Source organism: Sciurus carolinensis, chromosome 6 (genome assembly GCF_902686445.1).
Source record: "Sciurus carolinensis chromosome 6, mSciCar1.2, whole genome shotgun sequence".
NCBI classification, from domain to species: domain Eukaryota; kingdom Metazoa; phylum Chordata; class Mammalia; order Rodentia; family Sciuridae; genus Sciurus; species Sciurus carolinensis.
In genome coordinates this window covers 132,298,265-132,318,665 of record NC_062218.1, presented here as the reverse complement: position 1 = coordinate 132,318,665, position 20,401 = coordinate 132,298,265, and the positions used below count along the sequence as shown (strand labels likewise).

Genomic DNA, 20,401 nt, shown 5'->3' with positions numbered 1-20,401 from the left:
GTCCTAGCTTCCCGCCCAGTTCCCTAGTGTCTGCTAGAGTGTCTCCTCGCCGTTTCCTGTCGCCCTGGGGCCCCGAGTGGGGGAAGATGGGGGCGTAGCAGGATCGCGGAGGGAACTTGCGAGCTTGGGTGGTGCGCAGACGCCGGAAGTGTCGGGAGGGAGGCCGGAAGTTAGGGGGCGGGGCCAGGAAGTGAGGAGGGGCGGGGGTTTATGAGGAGGCCGGGGGAGCGTTGGGGCAGATTTGCACTCAGGGCCACCTGAGGGACTTGTCGGTGGTTCTCAGCTCTGTCCCTTCCACTCGTAGAGACACGGTTGTCGTCTGGGAGTAGGGAACTCTTTGGAGGGGTGGGTTGTCGGGAGGACATTTCTCTGGCAGCGCTTGAGGCAAGGTGTGGAGGGGCAGGACTGGGGGTGGGGCCGGGTCGCCAGGGCGTCTGTGAGGGAAGACCCCCGCCCCCCCCGAGCCCCCCACCGCACATCTACACTGGCTGACTGGACACTAAGATGGCTGCCGTTGCCATGACACCCAACCCTGTGCAGACCCTTCAGGAGGAGGCGGTGTGCGCCATCTGCCTCGATTACTTCACGGACCCGGTGTCCATCGGCTGCGGGCACAACTTCTGCCGAGTGTGTGTAACCCAGTTGTGGGGTGGGGAGGATGAGGAGGACAGGGATGAGTTGGACCGGGAGGAGGAGGAGGAGGACGGAGAGGAGGAGGAAGTGGAGGCTGTGGGGGCCGGCGGGGGGTGGGACACCCCCATGCGGGACGAAGATTATGAGGGCGACATGGAGGAGGAGGTCGAGGAGGAAGAGGAGGGTGTGTTCTGGACCGGTGGCATGGGTGGGTCCAACTGGGACAACATGGACTACGTGTGGGAGGAGGAGGACGAGGAGGAAGACCTGCACTACTATTTGGGGGACATGGAGGACCTGAGGGGGGAGGACGAGGAGGATGAGGAGGAAGTGCTGGAGGAGGACGAGGAAGAGGAGCTAGACCCCGTCACCCCACTGCCCCCGCCTCCAGCCCCTCGGAGGTGCTTCACCTGTCCCCAGTGCCGAAAGAGCTTTCCTCGGCGGAGCTTCCGCCCCAACCTGCAGCTGGCCAACATGGTTCAGGTGATTCGGCAGATGCACCCAACCCCTGGTCGAGGGAGCCGTGTGAATGAGCAGGGCATCTGTCCCAAACACCAAGAAGCTCTGAAGTTGTTCTGCGAGGTGGATGAAGAAGCTATCTGTGTGGTGTGCCGAGAATCTAGGAGCCACAAACAGCACAGCGTGGTCCCACTGGAGGAGGTGGTACAGGAGTACAAGGTGAGAGAAGTAAAGAGCGCAGATGGAGTTTAGTGGGGTTAGAGAAGTCTTAAGGGGAACTGGGAAAAGGAAACATCTGTACCTCTCAGAGTACCTCGTGTTCTGGCCAGCTGATTTTCCCACTCCAAGCATAGGCACCAGGGTGGGTTAGAATTAGAAGACTCCTGTACACAGACAAAGCATACACAGTGAAGCAGACCTAGGAAGCAGATAGGGCAAAGCCAGTGATGCCAGATCATGGGCTTCGTCTTCTGGGAAGCAGGGCACTGGTTTTCATACCTTCATTGTTGCTAAGTGTAGAGGTGCAAGTGACAGGTCTCCGAGACTTTCTAGCAGTCTTGTTTTCTCTGGGTGAGTCTTAAGTCTGTTCTTGACTGAGTCCCAAGTCTGTTCTTGACTGAGTCCCTTGGGGTGGAAAGAAATGGGGACTTCAACGAACGAGGAAGGACTTTGAATGAAACAGGAACATAGAAATACTAGTGTCAGATCCCCTAGCACTTGCCTCCTGTTGGTTCCATACCTACCCCAGTATGGCTTGGTTCCCAACTCCAGGACTTTGGTTGGCTCTGCACAGGTCTGTTGTACTGACTGGAAAAGAGAGTGACTTTTAAGACAGAAGACCTAGTTCTGCCTCACTCTCAAATCTTGCTCATGTCTCTTGAGTATCTTTGAACTTTAATTTCTCCAGAATTGATAGTTAATATTTACTGGGCACTTACTATGTAAATTGGGCACTTTTCATGGATTATCACTTAAAACTTAAAATCATTCTGTAAGTTTGATAGATTTTTCCATTTTCATTTTACAATTTGGGAAACATTCAGAAAGGTGTAAGTACTGTATAGTGGGCCACACAGCTTTAGCAAATTGTGGATTTGGTTATGGCCGTCCCTCTCCCTGGGGTCTACCTGTGACAATGTCATCATCATTTGTATGTTTGTTTTTAGTTTGACTTTTCTGACATGTGAACTTTTTTCTTGTGCTGATTTTACTTTAAGATCTTGCTCCCTACCTCCAATCCTAACTCTCAGGTGAAAAGAGATTTTTCTGGGAGATACCCAGCACAAATAGCATTGCCTTTTTTTGGCACTGTGGTTGAACCAAGGGGCACTTTACCACTGAACTACATCCCTAGCCCTTTTTATTTTGAGACAGAATTCTTGCCAAGTTGCTTAAAACTTTGCCAAGTTGCTGAGGCTGACCTCTAACTTAGGATCCTCCTGTCTCAACCTTCCAAGTTACTGGAATTACAGGCGAGCGATACTGTGCCAGGCCAAATACCACGATTTTGTAATGGCCTGGGTGGATTTGAAGCAGTGGAACCAGGAGGAAGAGAGGGTAGCCTCTGTAGTCTGCACAAAACATTTTTTTTGTTTTATAACTTGTGTTTTTATACCCACTTGTGATTCCTTCAGCAACTTCATTTAGGGTTTGTTATCATTACCTCACTTTTAGAGTAATAACTCAACTCTGAGTGTTACAGCTAAAACAAACCTACAAAAAAAAAAAAAAAAAAAAAAACCAAAAAACCAAGAACCTCAAATAGCACAGAGTGCTGCTATTGGAGGAGGACCTCATCTCCTTGAACAGTGTTTGTCAAACCTGTCTGATTATTAGTTACCAGAGGAAGTTTTCAAAAGTACAGTGGGCAGGGGCATGGTGGTGCGTAACCATAAACATAGGCACAAGGATTGCAGGGTCTGCGCTACTCTTGGCAATTTAGTGAGATCCTATCTCAAAAAAACTAAAATTAAAAACGGAGTATGTAGCTCTGTGATAGAGAACCACTTGGTTTAATTTCCAATACTGCAAAAACAAAGTACAGTGGTTCCTACCACTAGAGATTCTGAATCAGGTGGGGTACCGTGGTGCACATGTGTAATCCCAGCAACTCAGGTGGCTGAGGCAGGAGGATTGCAAGTTTGAGGCCAGCCTCAGCAACTTAGTGAGGTCTTAAGCAACTTAGAACCCTGTCTCAGAATAAAAAATAAAAAGAGCTAGGATTGTAGCTCAGTGGTAAATTGCCCCTGGGTTTAATTCCCAGTACCAAAAAAACAAGAGAGGCTCTGAATCAATGAGGAGAATATCTTCCTCGCAAGCACAGGGTCCTGGGTTCAATCCCCGACACCGCAAAAAAAAGAAAGAAAAGGAGAATATCTTTAGAAAGCTTAGCCTAGAGGGAATCGCTGCCCATTAAGCCCTGTCTTAAGGGTTGATGGTGGAAGGTTTGTGTCCTCCCCCGACCCCTTTTTGGTACTAGGTTTAAAACCAGGGGCACTTTACCACTGAGCTATATCTCCAGCCCTTTTTATTTTTTATTGAGACAGGGTCTTATTAACTTGCCAAGGCTGGCTTTGAACTTGGAATCCTCCTACCTCAAGATTCCAAGTAACTGGGATTTTGGTATGTGGCAGGGTTCTCAGGCATGTCCTTCTCTTTTATATCCTCTCAGCTCCTAATTAGCTGAACTTGTCATATGATGTGTGGTCACTTTGTTAACCAGAACCTAGGGTGAAGTATCCATGGTCATTCCACACGTTTTCCCTTCATCCTTAAACTGTAGCACCCTTCCAAAGAGCTTTTGAAACTCAATTTTAATTTGTGTTAACCACATCTGTTGGCAGCCTGCTGCTGCCAGAAATTCTTGTACTAGGTTCTGAAGTGGATGAGGAGTTAAAAGAAGTTATAATCCTTCTCCTTCATCAATTTACCAGGCTCTACTGTTTGGAAAGCCAGATGAACACTTTTAATCTGACTTAACTAAACAGCAAATATAGATACGTTTTCTTATGTAAATCTATTTCAAGTGATTCCTTTTCTGACTTAGACTATTTTATAGGTGGTTAGTTTTATTCTTTTCAGATATACACATGCTACTTGGCACAGTGTTGTTTTGTAGAAATAGTTATTAAATGGATAATAACAAATGATGCATGTTAAACCCCTAAAAAGTGAAATGTCCTTGAAAATTTCTCTTAAATAATACTCTGTTTGTTTTTGTGCTTAAGAATTTTTTTTGAGGGCTGGGGATATAGCTCAGTTGGTAGAGTGCTGGCCTTGCAAGCACAAGGCCCTGGGTTTAATCCCCAGCACCACAAGAAAAAAAAAAAGGAATTTTTTTGTCATTGATTTACAGAAAATATTAAATCGTAAGTTTAAGTAGTATAAATTCTGAATTAATGGAGTAGAAATACTGATTGTACAGTAGAGAAATATAAGTTGGTTGTGGTTACACCTGTAATTTTAGCTACTGGGTGGCTGAGGCAGGGGGATCAAAAATTTTAGGCCAGCCTTGGTAACTTAGACCTTGTCTCAAAATAGGAAAAGGGCTGGGGACGTAGCTCAGTATATATAGTGTCCCTGTGTTTAATCCCCACTACAGGTGTGTGGGGGAGTAATATCAAAATGCATAATTTTGTGTTGTTTTTGCTATTTTCATGTTATGGAAGGACTGCCATTTTATTGTTGCTGTAATTTTTTTTCTTCAAACACTTGTGTAACAACTGCCTTTTGTAATCTGGGTCAGTAACCTCTTTAGTTCAAGGATCATTACTAGGATATTACCGGCATCTGACAACAGATAGCAAATACTAGGTAGCATTTGCAGGTCTTTGACCACATGCCAGAAACTGTGCTAAGTATACTGTTCGTGGGGCAGATTCTATCTTCATTTTTAAGCTGAGGAAACTGGAAGTGTGACTTGCCTCAGATCACCCAACTGTATTCAGGTCCTGGTTGGGGTATAGGCTTAAGGTTTTCCACCCTGTATTATCCCCTCAGGAAAAGGAGGGAGCAAGGCAGAAATATAAGACTTTAAAAAAAAGAAAAAGAGAGAGAGCAAATAAGTTGGACTTATTCACTCATTCTGGTGTCTCTAATAGCCCTTTAAAGATAGACTTAAAGCCAGGCATGATGCCACACACCTACTCAGGAGGCTGAGGTAGGAGACCAGCTTGAACAACTTAGAACCTGTCTCAAAATTAAAAAAAAAAAAAAAGGGTTGGGGGCTGGGACCTTAGCTCAGTGGTGGTACGCCTCTGGGTTCAATCCCCAGTATGGAAAGGATAGGGGGCAGGGGAAGGAAAGGAAAAGACTCAGTTATAAACTAGTAGAACACAAACACTTATGTGCCTAATTGCTGTGAAAGTTAATAACTTTGGAGAAGAACGGGTTTTTGCCTTCCATTTAGCAAGTGATTGACTGGTAAAGAAAGCAAACAGAAGCATAGAAATTAAGTAAAGTGGGGAGGGGACTGTACAGTGTCTGGTGGGGAGGCATACTTGTGGGAAGTAATGTAAAGGTTTTATCCCAGGTCCTTTGGGATCACAGAGGAAGTTGGACAGGAAGAATCAAGGGCTTAGTCAGGGTGCTGGGTTTTAAAAGGAAGAATGCCTTGGGCTAGGTGGAGAAGGATAATCCCAGGCAGGGGAACAGCAAGAAATTATACTCAGCTTGGGAGGCTGCAGCAGGAGGATCACAAGTTCAAAATCGGCCTCAGCAACTTAGCGAGGCCCTAAGTAACTTAGCAAGATCCTATTTCAAAATAAAAATAAAAAGGGGTAGGGATGTAGTTCAGTGTAAGCACCTCTGGGTTTAATTCCTCATACCAAAAAATAGAAAGAAAAAAAAGAAATTATACTCAGGAAAAGATAAGTACTTTTGTGATTAAATGGTAAGACTATAGAAGGGATGAGATGAGGCTAGAAATGTAGGGTCAGTGTTTTGGATGGTGGATTTCCAAAGGTCAATGTTTTGGAAATCCACCATTTCCAAAACACTAAAAGATTCTTAACATGGGTACAAAATAATCAGAAGGGTATTCAGAGATGAAGATGACTTATAAGGAGGAAAGGACACTCATGCAAAGACTTCCATGTGTTGAGGGGCCCAAGCCATGTCCACCCTAACTATTGATTGTATAGCTCTGTAGCCATAGGACCTCATCTTTGGAGGATTGGAGGCCTTTGTCATCATATGAGAGAAGACAGGAGAAAGGGATTTACTTGACACCTAAGGTGGGGATATCAGGCTCTGAAGTACAACACCCACCTCTGACTTTCTCTTTCCCATTCCCTCAGACCAAACTGCAGGGGCATGTGGAACCTCTTAGGAAGCACCTGGAGGCTGTGCAAAAGATGAAGGCCAAGGAGGAGAGGCGGGTGACAGAGCTAAAGGTGGGTAGATGTCCTTGAAAGGGCTGACTGGTTCTATGGTCAGGGCAAGGAAGATGAGCCTGCTCATGTTGACAGGTGATGACAAGATCCCCTGAAAAGGGGACAACCGATGTGGGAGAGGTGTAAATAACTTTCCCAGGGACACGAGGTGATTCGGGGAGGGGAGGGAGCACAAGGTGCTGTGAGAAGACACGTTCCTTCCTAGATTCTAAAATGGAGCAAAAATAGATGCCTGGGTTGAGAAGGCTGGGTACCTGGCCCACGGCTTCAGAGCAAAGCTTTCTACTTAGACACCTAACTCTCAACACTATATGGCATAGAGGGCAAAAGGGGGAAATCCCACACAGTAGCTGTGAGAGAAGCCCCAGTCCCAGCATAGATGTAGGTGGTAGGCAGAGCATCCCTGATGGTGAAGGGATTCGATCCTGGGAGGTTTGTCCCAGAAGAAGGCCGAGGTGTGGAAGGAAAGGGAGGAATTAGTGAATATTAGCATTGCAGAGACTGATATTTCCTAGTTCAGTGTTACTTGCCCTTTTTCATTATTGCTGACCCCTCCCTAAAGAGTCTTATATTTTTCACCTACTTGCCACTTCCCAACCCTCTGCCTGTTTTTATGAGGGCAGCAAGTCCTATTGGGATGGACTAGCTCTGAGATTCAAAAACCAAACTAGGACATCTTCTGTCCCTCTTCCCTTCCCTCCCAGTATGTGCTTCCCCAGCCAGCGTCTGGGTCTTGTCACTTTGAAGACCCATACTCATTGCTGATAAAGAGCCATCTTGTGTCTGTCCATATTGATACTTTGGGGGTCTCTGGAATATAGAGAGGTGCCAGGGCCTGAGTATCTTTGGGCAGAGAGGAGAACTGATGGATGGCTGCTTCCCTCACCCACTTGTCCTGCCAGTATCCCCTCCCAACTCTGGCCAGTTATTTTTGCCCAGAGAATGGCTCCAACTGATAGTCATGGGTGAAAAGTGTGCCATCACCTAGGATGGTCCCAGCTCAAGCAAATAGGGTAGAACTAAGCAAGAGGGTTTTTCCCCCCCTTCGGTTGTTGTAGGATATTAAGTACAGTTGGCCCTTTGTATCTGTGCATTAAATATCTATGCCTTCACCCAACTTTGGATTCAAAGTATGTGGAAAAGGAAAAAGGAAAAAAATTATTTGGGAAAAAAAATTGCATCTGTACTAAACATGCATGATATTCTCCCTTTGTCATTATTGCCTAAACAGTATAATAGAACAGTTATTTGCAGAGCATTTACATTAGGTAATATAAGTAATCTAGAGATGTTTAAAATATATGAGAGTGAATGTGTAGGTTATATGCAAATACTATTTTATGTAAGGGCCTGAAGCTTGGGGAATTTGGGATCTTGGAATCCCTTGAATATCTAGGGTACCTTCATAATATCCTTGATTTTGCTTCTTGGTCCATAAAGTGTAAAATACTACCCAATCTTTACTGAAGAGGTTTGCTGATTACTGATCTAGAGCACTTAGGTAACTTTTCTAAGGTCACTGAATAGCAACATATGAGAACTCTTAAGTTTTTGTCTTGATTCCTGAATTATCTTACTTACTGATGTAAAAAAATTCTTACCAGGTACCTGCTTTTCAGTTGACACTTTGCAGGGTCTGATGACAACTTAGCAAACAAAGACACAGGAATTGGTTATAACCCCTTATGGTGGGAGCTTAAAGTACAGCTGGGGAGAATAATTTTAAAAGATACTTCATTGTAAACATAAAATTTCCAATACTGTATATGCCATGGAAAGATAACAGTGATATTTATGAAGATGATGCTGATTAGATCTGGAGGAAAGAGAAAGCTTCTCTCAGAATATGTAAGCTTAGACCTGAAGGGCAAGTCATGTTAGGTAGACAAGGTAGAGATAAGCCTTCAGGAGTTGGTGCCAGGGAAGGAGATGGACCTCTGATACCTAGGTCTTTCTTGGACTTGAGGAATATAGAGCTCCTTTGCCTTGGATTGAGAGACAGCAGTTAGAAAACAGGAGATTTACTTTTCTCTATGTTCAGTGATATCTCCCATCCCCTTTGCATCATTGCAGAGCCAGATGAAGGCAGAGCTGGCAGCTGTGGCCTCAGAGTTTGGGCGACTCACACGGTTTCTGGCTGAAGAGCAGGCAGGGCTTGAACGGCGCCTCCGAGAGATGCATGAAGCTCAGTTGGAACGTGCTGGAACAGTGGCCAGCCGCCTTGCCGAACAGGCTGCCCAGCTGAGCCGCCTGCTGGCTGAGGCTCAGGAGCGGAGTCAGCAGGGGGGCCTGAGACTGCTACAGGTGAGCACTGTGCTCCTTTCAATCCTGCCTCTCAACTCCCCAGCTCCCTATTTGCCCTGTTAGGCTGTGTCCACCATACCCCTGCCTAGAGCTACCTCTTCTTACTGGAAGAACCCACAACAATTTTTAACCTGAAGACCAAAAGTGTTTTTTGAGGCGGAGACAATGTTGAACAGTTATACCTAATGAAAGGAAGGAAGATTTAGCTGTAGAAGGAGGGGTTTAAATGACAGTTGAATGAATTTTTGACAGTGACATTCTAAAAAAGGTGCCCAAATCATATTATGAAAATTTTGTTACTGGGCTTTCAGCAAGATGAGATGTTCGATAAAGTCAGACAGGATGTCTGATAAGACATGCATGTTTATTGAGGGCCTTGAGGGTCCTGCTTCTCCCTTCCTGTTCAAGTTCAGACCTTTCTCTGGCTGGAGATTGGGAGAAAGCAATGGTCTCTGTGCAGCTGACATTCTCTTTGTCTCTTTCTCCCTCTCCCTCTCTTTTTGTTTCTGTTATTCCCAGGACATCAAGGAGACTTTCAATAGGTGTGTTCCCACTTTACCCTTTGTGACCCAGTGATATCTGGTTCCCCATCCCTTCCTCTCTTGGGTATCCCTTTCCTCTCCTTCCTTCCCCAGGACCTGAGTTTCTGCCTCCTGGACCCTCCTCTCCTTCCCCTCAGCTTCTACTCTTCCCTCCGGGAATATCATGGTCCCACCCCCTGCCCGGTCCCCTTCCTCCAGGTGTGAAGAGGTACAGCTGCAGCCCCCAGAGATCTGGTCCCCTGACCCGTGCCAACCCCATAGCCATGACTTCCTGACAGATGCCATCGTGAGGAAAATGAGCCGGATGTTCTGTCAGGCTGCGAGAGGTAGGGAGGTCACCTGTATGACCTTCCTTTGCCTTTCCCTTCAAAGACCTGAGATTGGGTTCTGAGGGAAGTTGGGCTGTGGGGCTTAGTGCAGGGAGCTAAGGTGGTTCAGGCTATAGGTAGACCACACTGAAGTTTCAAGCCAAGAACAGCTTCTGTCATAACCCAGGTACGTTTTGGGGTGGAGGTGGGGACAGGACAGATGAGGTGGCAAGAACAGCCAGGGACAGGGATAAGGGCTATCAGGTTTCCTGGGAATGAGATTGGAGAAAAGGGTGGAACCCATAGGAACATGAACCTGTCCTCTAGGATGATATGGGGAGGAGCTGAGGAGAGCTAGATGGGGTCATTGGGGGGTTGGGGGAGAAGGAAAGTACAGCAGGAAAGACTGAACCTGTGGAGTTGGTTCCTGATGGAGAATAGTGTTCCAGCCCTGGCGTATTTGTCCTCCCTCCTTCCAAGTGGACCTGACGCTGGATCCTGACACGGCTCACCCAGCCCTGATGCTGTCCCCTGACCGCCGGGGGGTCCGCCTGGCAGAACGGCGGCAAGAGGTTGCTGACCATCCCAAGCGCTTCTCGGCTGACTGCTGCGTACTGGGGGCCCAGGGCTTCCGCTCTGGTCGGCACTACTGGGAGGTAGAGGTGGGCGGGCGGCGGGGCTGGGCGGTGGGTGCTGCCCGTGAATCAACCCATCATAAAGAAAAGGTGGGCTCCGGGGGGTCCTCTCTGGGCAGCGGGGATGCCAGCTCCTCACGCCATCACCATCGCCGTCGCCGGCTCCATCTGCCCCAGCAGCCCCTGCTCCAGCGGGAAGTGTGGTGTGTGGGCACCAACGGCAAACGCTACCAGGCACAGAGCTCAACAGAGCAGACACTGCTGAGTCCAAGTGAGAAACCACGGCGCTTTGGTGTATACCTGGACTATGAGGCCGGGCGCCTGGGCTTCTACAATGCGGAGACTCTAGCCCACGTACATACGTTCTCAGCTGCCTTTCTGGGCGAGCGTGTCTTCCCTTTCTTCCGGGTGCTATCCAAGGGCACCCGCATCAAGCTTTGTCCTTGATCAGCCTACCACCCGCAGGGGCCCCTCTGGTCAGCACTGGGGGGGCGGGTGGTGGTGGATGGTGGCCCGTAAGTTTGGGGGCTGAAAGGCTCCTCCCACGTTTGTTACTGCGTTGCTTCCTGCTCCCCCTTGACCCCAGGCCCCTGCTTCTCCCTCTAGGAGCCTAAAGAACCTTCCTGGCCTCAAGCTCGGCCTACTCTCACCTACTGTCTGTCCAACAGGTCTGCATGGGTCCCTGATAATGAGAACAGCTGCCTGGTCTTCCCTTCCTGTCTGCCTAGCCCAGTCCAGCCCTGGGGTCTAACTTTGGGGGATGAGAACTGATTGTAATTTCATTCTTTTTTTCCCCACCCCTACTCTTAAACCTTTTCAGTTCTGAGGCTGGAAGGTTTGGGCAAGACTCATAACATCCCCATTCCAATTCCATCTTCTGGTGCAATTTTTAGCTAAGGATTTGGAAGTTGTTTCAGGGAGGCAGGCTGGGCAAAAGGGTAGAGCTGGGTAAAGAAATGTCTACTCTCCTGGGGAAATTGGAGGGATTCTAAAACTTTCCTTCCATCCCCAATTTCTACCTCCATAGACCGGCCAGAATTTAGCTTCAGTGAGAGATCTGGGATGGTCAACATGATTGAAACTACATACCATTACATCACCCAATAAATTATTTTCTCCCCCTTTTCCAACACTGAATCTAGGAGCAAAGCTCAACTCACCCTACCCCTCTGTCTTTTCACACTGCCAGGCTTCTTTAACCCTTTGTTCAATGGAGTTACTTTTGTCAGTTTCCAGCCTTTCCCCATTCTTTTTAGTTTCCTCCATTTGGCAAAGCCTGATGGGGAGCCTGGGGACAGGGACAGGGGTTTGGATCCCCGGGAGGAGAGCCTTGGGTATAATCTATTTTTCTAGTAACCCCTTGCCTTCTGTCACTTATCAGCTTTTGTCCTCTGCTTTGATGGCTGAGGTCAATTCATGTTCTTGGGGGAAAGGGAAGGTGGATTGTGTTGCAGAAATAAAAATGTTTATTTCCTTCTTTTGTGGAGTCCATCTCTCTAGATGAGCAGAGATGATGATGCAAATGACAAGTGATTTCTTTCCCCAGTTAAGTTGTAGAACTGGCTAACTGTACTTCAAGACCTGTCATACTGAAGAGTGCTCTTTCCTTTTTCAACAAAGATTGGGGTATAAATTTTCTATCTGAACACCCCATTCACTGACACAACATTCAAAATGTATTTGAAGATCACCTGCCACTTTGTACTGTATTGAAGGTCCAAGCTCACATGGCTGAAATTGAAAGTACCCTAATCCTTAAGAGCAGAGAAGCCAGGAAATGAAAGGTGAATGAATACAGACCTTTAACATGCTACGGTACCACTTACATTGGGTCCCAGAGATCCAAGTCCTAGCACCAAAAACTCCACAAACACTCAAAAACTAGTGGTACATGTCTCTAATCCCTGCTACTAGAAGGCTTAGTTCAAGGCCAGCTAGGGCAATTTCAAGATCCTGTCTCAGAAACTGGGGATGCAGCTCAATGGTAGAATGCCCCTGGATTCAAAACCTAGCACCAAAAAAAGTAGCAGTATTTCTGGTAAGGCACTACTGCCTAGTTTAAAAAATTTTTTTAAAGAATCCAAATTAATGGAGATCAGATAATTTAAAAATTTCTTGACTGTACCTTTAGAGGAATGAGGGAAAAGCTATGGAAACTTGCCATTCCTAAATGAACTGCTACCATTTTGAAGTAATTAGTCCCTTTCACTCAAAAAATGTTCCTCTAGGAATGCCATGATTATCTGACCTGATAGAATTCCTTATGTACCATTGTATATGCCACATCTAATGCCGACCCAACAATAAAGGGAACCTACAAACTGACATTCCCTTTGAATGTGAACATTTACTTGGTTCACAAGTTTTATGATTCTGCTTCAAGTTTCAGTGCTGTTAAGTCTATTTTAACCTATAAGTAACTTTTTCACTTATTCGAGAAAAACACTTCTTGAAAGAACTGAGATCAGCTGTAGAAAACCAGGTTTTTTTTTTTTTTTTTTAATTTCTGAAGTTCATAAAATTTCTAGCGAGTGCCAATGGTCACCTGCCATACTCGCACCAGGTTGTCCGTGTAGCCAGCAAACAGAGTCTATAAGGGGGGGAAAAAGACAGACAGGTCAAGGTCTAGCCACAAATTGCAGTCCCAAAGATGGCCTTTCCTTTAAGAACCCCTTTTCTAACACCAGACTGCAGGTGCTGATTACCAATTAAGTACTCCTAGAGCAAGAAACAGCCAGGTGTGGTGGCACATGCCTATAATCCCAGTGACTAGGGAGGCTGAAGCAGGAGGAACAAGTTCAGGGTCAGCCTCAGCCATTTAGCCAGACCATGTCTCAAAAAGGGCAAGGGGATGTGGCTCAGTGCCTCTGGGTTCAATACCCAGTTTAACAAAAAAAATAAATAAATGAATATATTTCAGACATTTAAAAACTTTTAGTTAAGGTGTTAACCAAAGGCTTAGTAATCACTACCTTCTGCATTCACAGGCACAGCCAACTGAGGTTATACTAATTAACTTGGTTTATGTTTGTCATTTTATATCAAAGATACTAGTCTAATGCCTGTCAGACTAGACAGTATGAATAGCTGAATAACGGAGTCAAGTTTGAAGCTGGGTCATCGGAGGATAGCCCTACTTACCTGGCCATCAGCAGACCAGGCCAGAGAGGTGCACTGGGGTGGTTCAGCCTTGCTGCTGGTACTGATAACTTCTTGCTTTAGTTCATCTACGATGATCTTGCCCTCCAAGTCCTGGGGAACAGGTCAAAACCAGAGTAAAGACGACACTTAGGCCACTGTTTTTTTTGTTGTTTTTTTAACCCATGCTAGCTAGTTTCCTTCTCAAAATCCCCTTTTGTAATTTAGACTCTCAACAGGAAGATTTTCCCCTGACTGGACATGTGGCAATGCCTACAGGTATCAGTTACTACTATAGAGCACGGTAGTCATGATTGTCTTGCTAAAGTTTTATCTAGTAGGTAGACACCAGGGATCCTATTAAACATGATAAAATCCAGGGATCCTATTAAACATGATAAAATGCTCAGGACAGCCCTCCCCTCAATATCTTGACTAAAATGGCAATTATGCTGAAGTTGAGAAAGCTGCTACACACGGTCATCCATTTTGGTAGTTAACAAATGTCTCCCCACTGTTGGAAAATTCTGAGTAATTTTTAACCCTTTTGGGTCCCAACCTTCAGTGTGATGATCAGTATTTGCTCAGGAAGCACAACTCCCAACAGTGAGTCAAACAACACATACAGTAAATCACAACATTGCTAGGGTAGGTGTGGGGATGAGGAAGTGGAGACAGTGCATCCAAATACTCAGTATACATACAGCCCATACTCACCCAGATCTTGATGCTGGGGCCTGTGGCAGCACAGAGCCAGTAGCGGTTGGGACTGAAGCACAGGGCATTGATGATGTCCCCACCATCTAGAGTATAAAGGTGCTTTCCTTCATTGAGATCCCATAGCATAGCCTGGCCATCCTGGGCAGACATGAAAGAAGAGTTAGGCAATGTGACCTCTTTCAGATGCCAACCCCTTTCATCTCAAGATTTTGTCAGACTCAATTCCCCCAGTACCCTGACTACCTGAAAATGAAAGTACCATTATTATTTTTTTGTACAGGGATTGAACCCAGGGGTGTGCTTAACCACAGAGCCACATCCTCACCCTTTAATTTTTATTTTGAGACAGGATCTCAATAAGTTGCTGAGGCTGGCTTTGAAGTTGTGATCCTCCTGCCTCAGCCTCCTGAGATGCTGGGATTATAGGCTTGTGCTACTGTGCTCAGCAAAATATCACTTCTTTAAGCTTTTCCTTTAATGAATGATATCTCATCAACTATCAAGTGCCTCTGATAACTTAATCTCATATATTCCTTCAAACAGACAAAACTTTCCAACAGTATGTCTTATCTGTAGCTTCAGAAAATGATCTTCAGAAACACATCTTGAACAACTTGGCTAATCTTTTAACTGTCACTTTATGTAAAAGACAGTGTTTTTTCTTTAAGATACCTTTCCCCACAGAGTAGATGCCTAGTCCCAAAATACCTTGCCTCCAGAAGCACAGAGGGATCCATCTGGAGAGACAGTCACGGTATTCAGATAGCCAGTATGGCCAATGTGGTTGGTCTTCAGCTTGCAATTAGCCAAATTCCATACCTACAAAGATAGGGGCTCATGGATGAAGAATGTAATTCAAGATTGGGCAGAGTCTGGAGGGCTCGTGTCTAACAAAAAGGCATAACATAAAATAATTCCTTGGCACAACAGCTATTTATCACTGTTATCAGTAACAAAATGGAAAGGCTAACACAAATGCATCTTGGTAATTTAACTCATGAAAGTTCCAAATTTTCCATTCTGCAAATATTTCAAAACACTGACACAAGTACATTAAAATAGTTTGGAAACCATACTCTGGAGTTTATGTATTACTTACATATATGAGTTTTTATATGTGTTCCACATCTAAGACTATGGGACAAAGTGGGTTAAGGTCAAGTGTGAAATGATTAGCTACTTCAGACCAAATGTCAAAAATTAATGGCCTGTACTGAGAAAATACCAGCAAAAGCAAAAAGTCAACTGAGGTAATCTGCAAAATATTTGAAGTTAGAATCCATAATCAACTGGGAGCAAAGCATACATTTTTGTCCTATAAAGGTCCTGCACAGTTTGGAAGCTCACCTTGACCAGCTTATCCCAGCCGCAGGAGACAATTATGGGGTTGCTGCTGTTGGGTGAGAAGCGGACACAAGACACCCACTCTGAGTGACTCTCATCCTACAGAGGACATAAGTAAATAAGAGAACATTCCCAGGAAATGCTAAACACCACCCCTCATCAGTGGGATCAATGTTTGCAGCACTGCATTTACACCCCCAGAAACAACCTTTAGATTCCACATAGGAATTAAAATCATCACACGAGGACAAGATGTAAGAGTAAGGGTAGGAGAGAAACTTGAACATGTGCTTTCTGACTCTGCCCTTACTTTACCTGGACAGTGTATTTGCATACACCCAGAGTATTCCACAACTTTATGGTTTTGTCTCGGGATCCAGAGACAATCTGCCGGTTGTCAGAAGAAAAGGCCACACTCAGCACATCCTTGGTATGACCTACAAATCGTCTTGTGGTTGTGCCCCTGGGAGGGAGAACTTGGTCACTCTCTAGACAAAACTGCAAACTTTTTCCTTCCATAGTCATATCCTTTTACCTGCCTTGTTCCTGACCCAGTGGTTATTACTTAGATAACCCTAGATGTGGCTTGGATAAAAGCAAGTCCTTGGCTGAATATATGCTAGAGAATCCACTCAGAATTGCAGGACATGTCCTCATTTCCTTGTGGGGATTGGGTGACAATGTCATCTGTCATCACCAGGATCCTCCATTACACCTATCAGTGCCTAACCATCCAGGAGAGCTTTCAAACATATTCAAACTCTTGCCAACTCCAAACTATGTACCTGGCAAAAATGTTCAGTTAGATCAGTTCTCAGCAATATCAAGTATCTAACTCAACTAAAGCAAGGAAGAAAGTCAAACAACTGCAACCATCTTTGTTAAGTAATCTTAGCCTTATGCTTCCCAGATGGACCAATTTCCCTTGGGAAACCACATTCTGATGGCATCTTCATTTCTGCCCAGATTTCCCCCAGAGCAGCTACTTGCGTTGTCAGATCCCAGAGGCGCAGGGTTCCATCCCAGGAGCCTGAAAGGGCAAACTGGCCATCTGATGAGATGACCACATCACTGACAAAGTGGGAGTGGCCCCGCAGAGCACGCTGTGGGATGCCATAGTTGGTCTCATCTCTGGTCAGCTTCCACATAATGATGGTCTTATCTTAAAGGAAGTAAAACACAAGAGAAGGAAAATCCATGAGAAACTGCCTCAGACCACTTCTTGATGTATAACTCAAGTTATCTCAGGTTGTGGGTGGATTAAAGATAATGAATTTAAGGACACGTGGGGAGGAGAACTATAGGCTAGGAGTGCAGTTAATACCCAGGACTGAATGACCCAGTATAGCAGATAGAGGCAGACAGATTTAAAGCTTGATGTGCCACAATCAGGTGTCAGAAATTATGGTTACTCTTTCCCAAGAGTCATATCAATACAACATTTATTTTGCACCTTCTTTGAATGGGAAACAGCGGCTGGGGTGTGAGATGAGTACTGGGAACCTCCTGTGACTACTTTTTGAGGGCTGACAGAAATGCACTCATCAATGCTGATTGTCTCGTCAAATGCTACAAAACTGGATGCTCTTATGGAAAAGCGGTTCATTCGACAAGTTTGAAAATTAGACATGACCTAGCCTTGGACAATTTTTCATTGTGTGGCAACTGAGGTAAAGCAGCGGACCTTTCCAAACTCTTATTAGGTACACGGGAGGGAGTAAGAGAGGGCAGAAAGGGCAGGCTGGGAGATGTGGGTCACAAGGCCCCTCTGGAGTCCACCCATTCCCACTGAATCCAGGGCCGGGCGGCAGCTCAGAAACAGCCTCTGGTTTTCAGCACTGCCACTCAGATGGCATGTTGGGGTCATCATCGCTCCGCCCGGCCAGAAGCCCCCTAGAGACATTTGACCACACCTGATGGGAGATGAGCCAGAGATTAGGCCTACAAATTCGCGCGCCACTGGCCCAGTCACAAGACAAGAGCACCCCACAGCCACCCAGTCTCGCCCTGCACCTTAGCCCGTACCTCGAGAGGCGGACAGTATCATGTCCGGGAACTGTGGAGTGGTAGCGATCTGGGTTACCCAGCCGTTGTGGCCCTTGAGGGTACCACGAAGGGTCATCTGTTCAGTCATGGCAGCAGCGGGTGCAGGTGTCGCCGCAGCGACGAGGATGGCACCAGATAGCTCAGAGAGACGAGCGCCACAGCCACCGCGCTGCAGCCCTGCAGAGGAAAAGAGAGCTCTTTTCGCCTCCGGAACCGGAAATATCCTCCTGGCCCAGCAAAATGGCGGCCCCCATAATTCAGTTCTACTCAAGATGGCGATGTCAAGTAGTAGGAAGAGCGAGGTTTAATTGCACATCATGGTGTCTTCCGCCACGCAACATAACTTGACAGCGCTCCACCAATATGTTCCGAAACAAACACTAGCCGGTGTTTAAAAAAGCTTCTAAAACTATGATTAGAGCGCGACATAGAAGCTAAAGAGGCGAAGTATACGGCACATTCCCATAAGGCTAGCCCAGCTGCTTCTCCGCCCCTACGTGGCATAGCGCGAGCTCCGCCCTTTCCGCTTGGTTCCCCTGAAGGCAAAGCTGAGTGAGTTCAGCATTGTGAACCTGGAGAGTGAAAAATGTGGTGCTTAAGCTCCCCACCCCGCCTTTTTTAATTTAACCGTGCTTAACAGATTTCCATGCGCAGGGGGCAGCCAAGAGCTTTATGCTCTGATGGTGTTAGCTGGGGCGCTCCAGGTCTATTCTAAACAGGAGAGGAGCAGAAAATCCCGGATGAACCCTGGCCTGTGTGGTGCTAGACCGTCATTCTGCTCTGGCCTAGACCAGAGCGTGGAGAGGTCCGGCAGAATCTAAAAGGCCCGGAGAGCAAGTATTTATGGGTTTAACTTCTGGGGACTAATCGGAAGCCCTTTGTGGGTCTGGCCATTCCACATAAAAGCCTGCGGGTCAGGAGTCCAGCTGTGCTTGGAAGGGAAGCGGTGGAATACCTACCTGGCTGCCAATTGACCTTATGCTCAACTGAGCTTCCTTAAAAATGTTATATCTCCCACTGTCATGCATCCGTGGCTATAACAGATAGCTGCGCCCCGCACCCCCCGCGCCCCAATTTTTTTTTTTTTTTTTTTGGAGTGGGTGGTCCTGGGAATTTAACCCAGGCGTGCTTAACCACTCATTGAGCCACATCCCCAGTTCTATTTTGTATTTTATTTAGAAACAGGGTCTTACTAAGATGCTTAGCGCCTGAGGCTGGCTTTGAACTAATGATCCTGCTTGCCTCAGCTTCCGGAGCTGCTGGGATTTACAGGCGTTCGCCACCTCCTTTTTAATTTTTGAGTCGATTCTTGCTAAGTTGCTTAGGGCCTTGCTTAGTTTCTGAGGCTTGCTTTGAATTCTCGATTCTGCCCCAGCCTCCCGTGTAGCTGGGATTGCAGGAAGGCGCTGGGTACCTGGTTCCAAATATTTTTTTTAAAGGGGAGCATAGGTGGGTAAGATAGCAACCACTCATATCTATGCAAATAAAGGGTCAGAGTTTACACATAAGTATTTACTTTCCTATTTGTAACACAATTAATGTTAACCTTGGTTTTTCATCTGTGAAATGAGATTGGCAATAATAGTAGTACCTCCATCCCAAAACAATGCTTGGCAGAAAATACTTCAGAATTTAGGGAATGCCTTTGGGTACTGGGCTGTTTTAAGTCTTGTGGAAACAAATGAACAAAAGGGGGGAAAAAGATGGTTTTTGTTTGTTTTTGCAATTTACTACGAAGGGAAAAAGGGCAGGATTAAGGGGAAGATTGGAGTCTAAGACATGTAGGTGTGAGAGAACCCAGGGGGTATATGGGGGGGAATAATGTTTCAGTACAAATATCCTGTGCTGGTTTATCAGAGGACTGAGCAATGAGATGGAGGTAGGGGGCACTCAACATAAAAAACATACTGGAATGCCTAGGGGCAGGAAGGCATCAGTTAGGCCTGTGACTGAGGCAAAACCATCTCAAGTGTGGCTACCGAGGCTTGCAGAGTATGCCAGGATCCCTTGCACAAGAATGCTTGTTGTGTTTGGCAGCAAACTTTCCTGTCTTACTGGCAGTCTCTTTCGGGATGCAGGCACAGTTTTGATGACTGTCCTCTTAGGGGCCAGACTTGAACATCACTTACCTCCTTGACATTCCCAAATGGCTGTCTTTTCATTTTTCCAATATTAAACCCTTCTCTGGTGGTTGTGGAAGGCCCCTGTCTCCACCGACCCAGTAACCAGTTTACTGCCCAGGGTCACACTAACACTTTCCTGGCTCCCTGGGCACTCAAGCTAAAAAGAGAAGTCAAGGACCACACTCTCCAACCAGTGTAGACTGATTAATTCTATGTGCAAAAGATTCCCTGTTTGCTCATAAGCAGCACTCAAGAACTCAGTTCCTCTACTCCTTACTGCAATGAGCAGTCACATTGTTACCCACAATTATTTTTTTGGCGGGGGGGGGGGGGAATGGGGATGGGAGATTGAACTCAGGGGCACTCAACCACTGAGCCACATCCCCAGCCCTATTTTGTAGTTTTTATTTAGAGACAGGGTCTCACTGAGTTGATTAGTGCCTCACTGAAGCACCTCTGCTGAAGCTGGCTTTGAACTTGCAATCCTCCTGCCTCAGCCTCCTGAGCTAGTGGGGCATATACCACCGCACCAGGCTTTTTTTTTTTTTTTTCCTTTTGAGATCCCTCATTCTATTGGGTAGGAATTCAGGGGTGCCAAGATGGTAGAGGCAGGGTACAAGAAAAATGCCATTGGAGGACAAGACGGGGAAATGAGTCAAGACCCTGTTTACCTACCATAAGTCCTATTACCTTGACAATTCCCACCACTGAGGATTTAAGGCCCAGGATAAATTCTGTCTCAGGTTGGGTATTCTA

General features: G+C 46.2%; 2 protein-coding genes and 2 non-coding genes across 7 annotated transcripts; 1 reads left to right on the top strand and 3 right to left on the bottom strand.

The window, feature by feature from the left end:
- The first annotated feature begins 198 nt into the window (after window positions 1–198).
- Window positions 199–11,751, top strand: Trim41 (tripartite motif containing 41). 4 transcript variants are annotated; one of them, XR_007109104.1, is made up of 7 exons: window positions 202–1,311; window positions 6,390–6,485; window positions 8,559–8,789; window positions 9,309–9,331; window positions 9,530–9,657; window positions 10,120–10,942; window positions 11,302–11,751. XR_007109104.1 is itself a non-coding variant. In XM_047555684.1 (7 exons), the coding sequence occupies exons 1-7, from the start codon at window positions 505–507 to the stop codon at window positions 10,547–10,549; spliced, it is 1,617 nt and encodes a 538-aa protein (XP_047411640.1). In that variant the 5' UTR covers window positions 202–504; the 3' UTR covers window positions 10,550–10,690. The 4 variants fall into 4 exon arrangements, 3 of the variants coding, with proteins under 3 accessions (XP_047411641.1, XP_047411640.1, XP_047411639.1); XM_047555684.1 differs by lacking the exon at window positions 11,302–11,751 and having other exon boundaries at window positions 10,120–10,295; window positions 10,394–10,690; XM_047555683.1 differs by having other exon boundaries at window positions 10,120–11,751.
- A 988-nt stretch (window positions 11,752–12,739) lies between these two features.
- Rack1 (receptor for activated C kinase 1) lies at window positions 12,740–17,699 on the bottom strand. Its single transcript, XM_047555691.1, has 8 exons — window positions 17,502–17,699; window positions 16,467–16,638; window positions 15,792–15,939; window positions 15,480–15,575; window positions 14,841–14,951; window positions 14,130–14,270; window positions 13,416–13,526; window positions 12,740–12,864 (listed from the first exon to the last, which is right to left on the bottom strand). The coding sequence occupies exons 1-8, from the start codon at window positions 17,608–17,610 to the stop codon at window positions 12,799–12,801; spliced, it is 954 nt and encodes a 317-aa protein (XP_047411647.1). The 5' UTR covers window positions 17,611–17,699; the 3' UTR covers window positions 12,740–12,798.
- On the bottom strand, window positions 16,102–16,180 carry LOC124987731 (small nucleolar RNA SNORD96 family). The gene has a single exon (XR_007109247.1). It is a non-coding gene; the product is annotated as a small nucleolar RNA SNORD96 family (small nucleolar RNA).
- LOC124987742 (small nucleolar RNA SNORD95) lies at window positions 17,285–17,352 on the bottom strand. Its single transcript, XR_007109257.1, has one exon. It is a non-coding gene; the product is annotated as a small nucleolar RNA SNORD95 (small nucleolar RNA).
- Window positions 17,700–20,401: the final 2,702 nt, after the last annotated feature.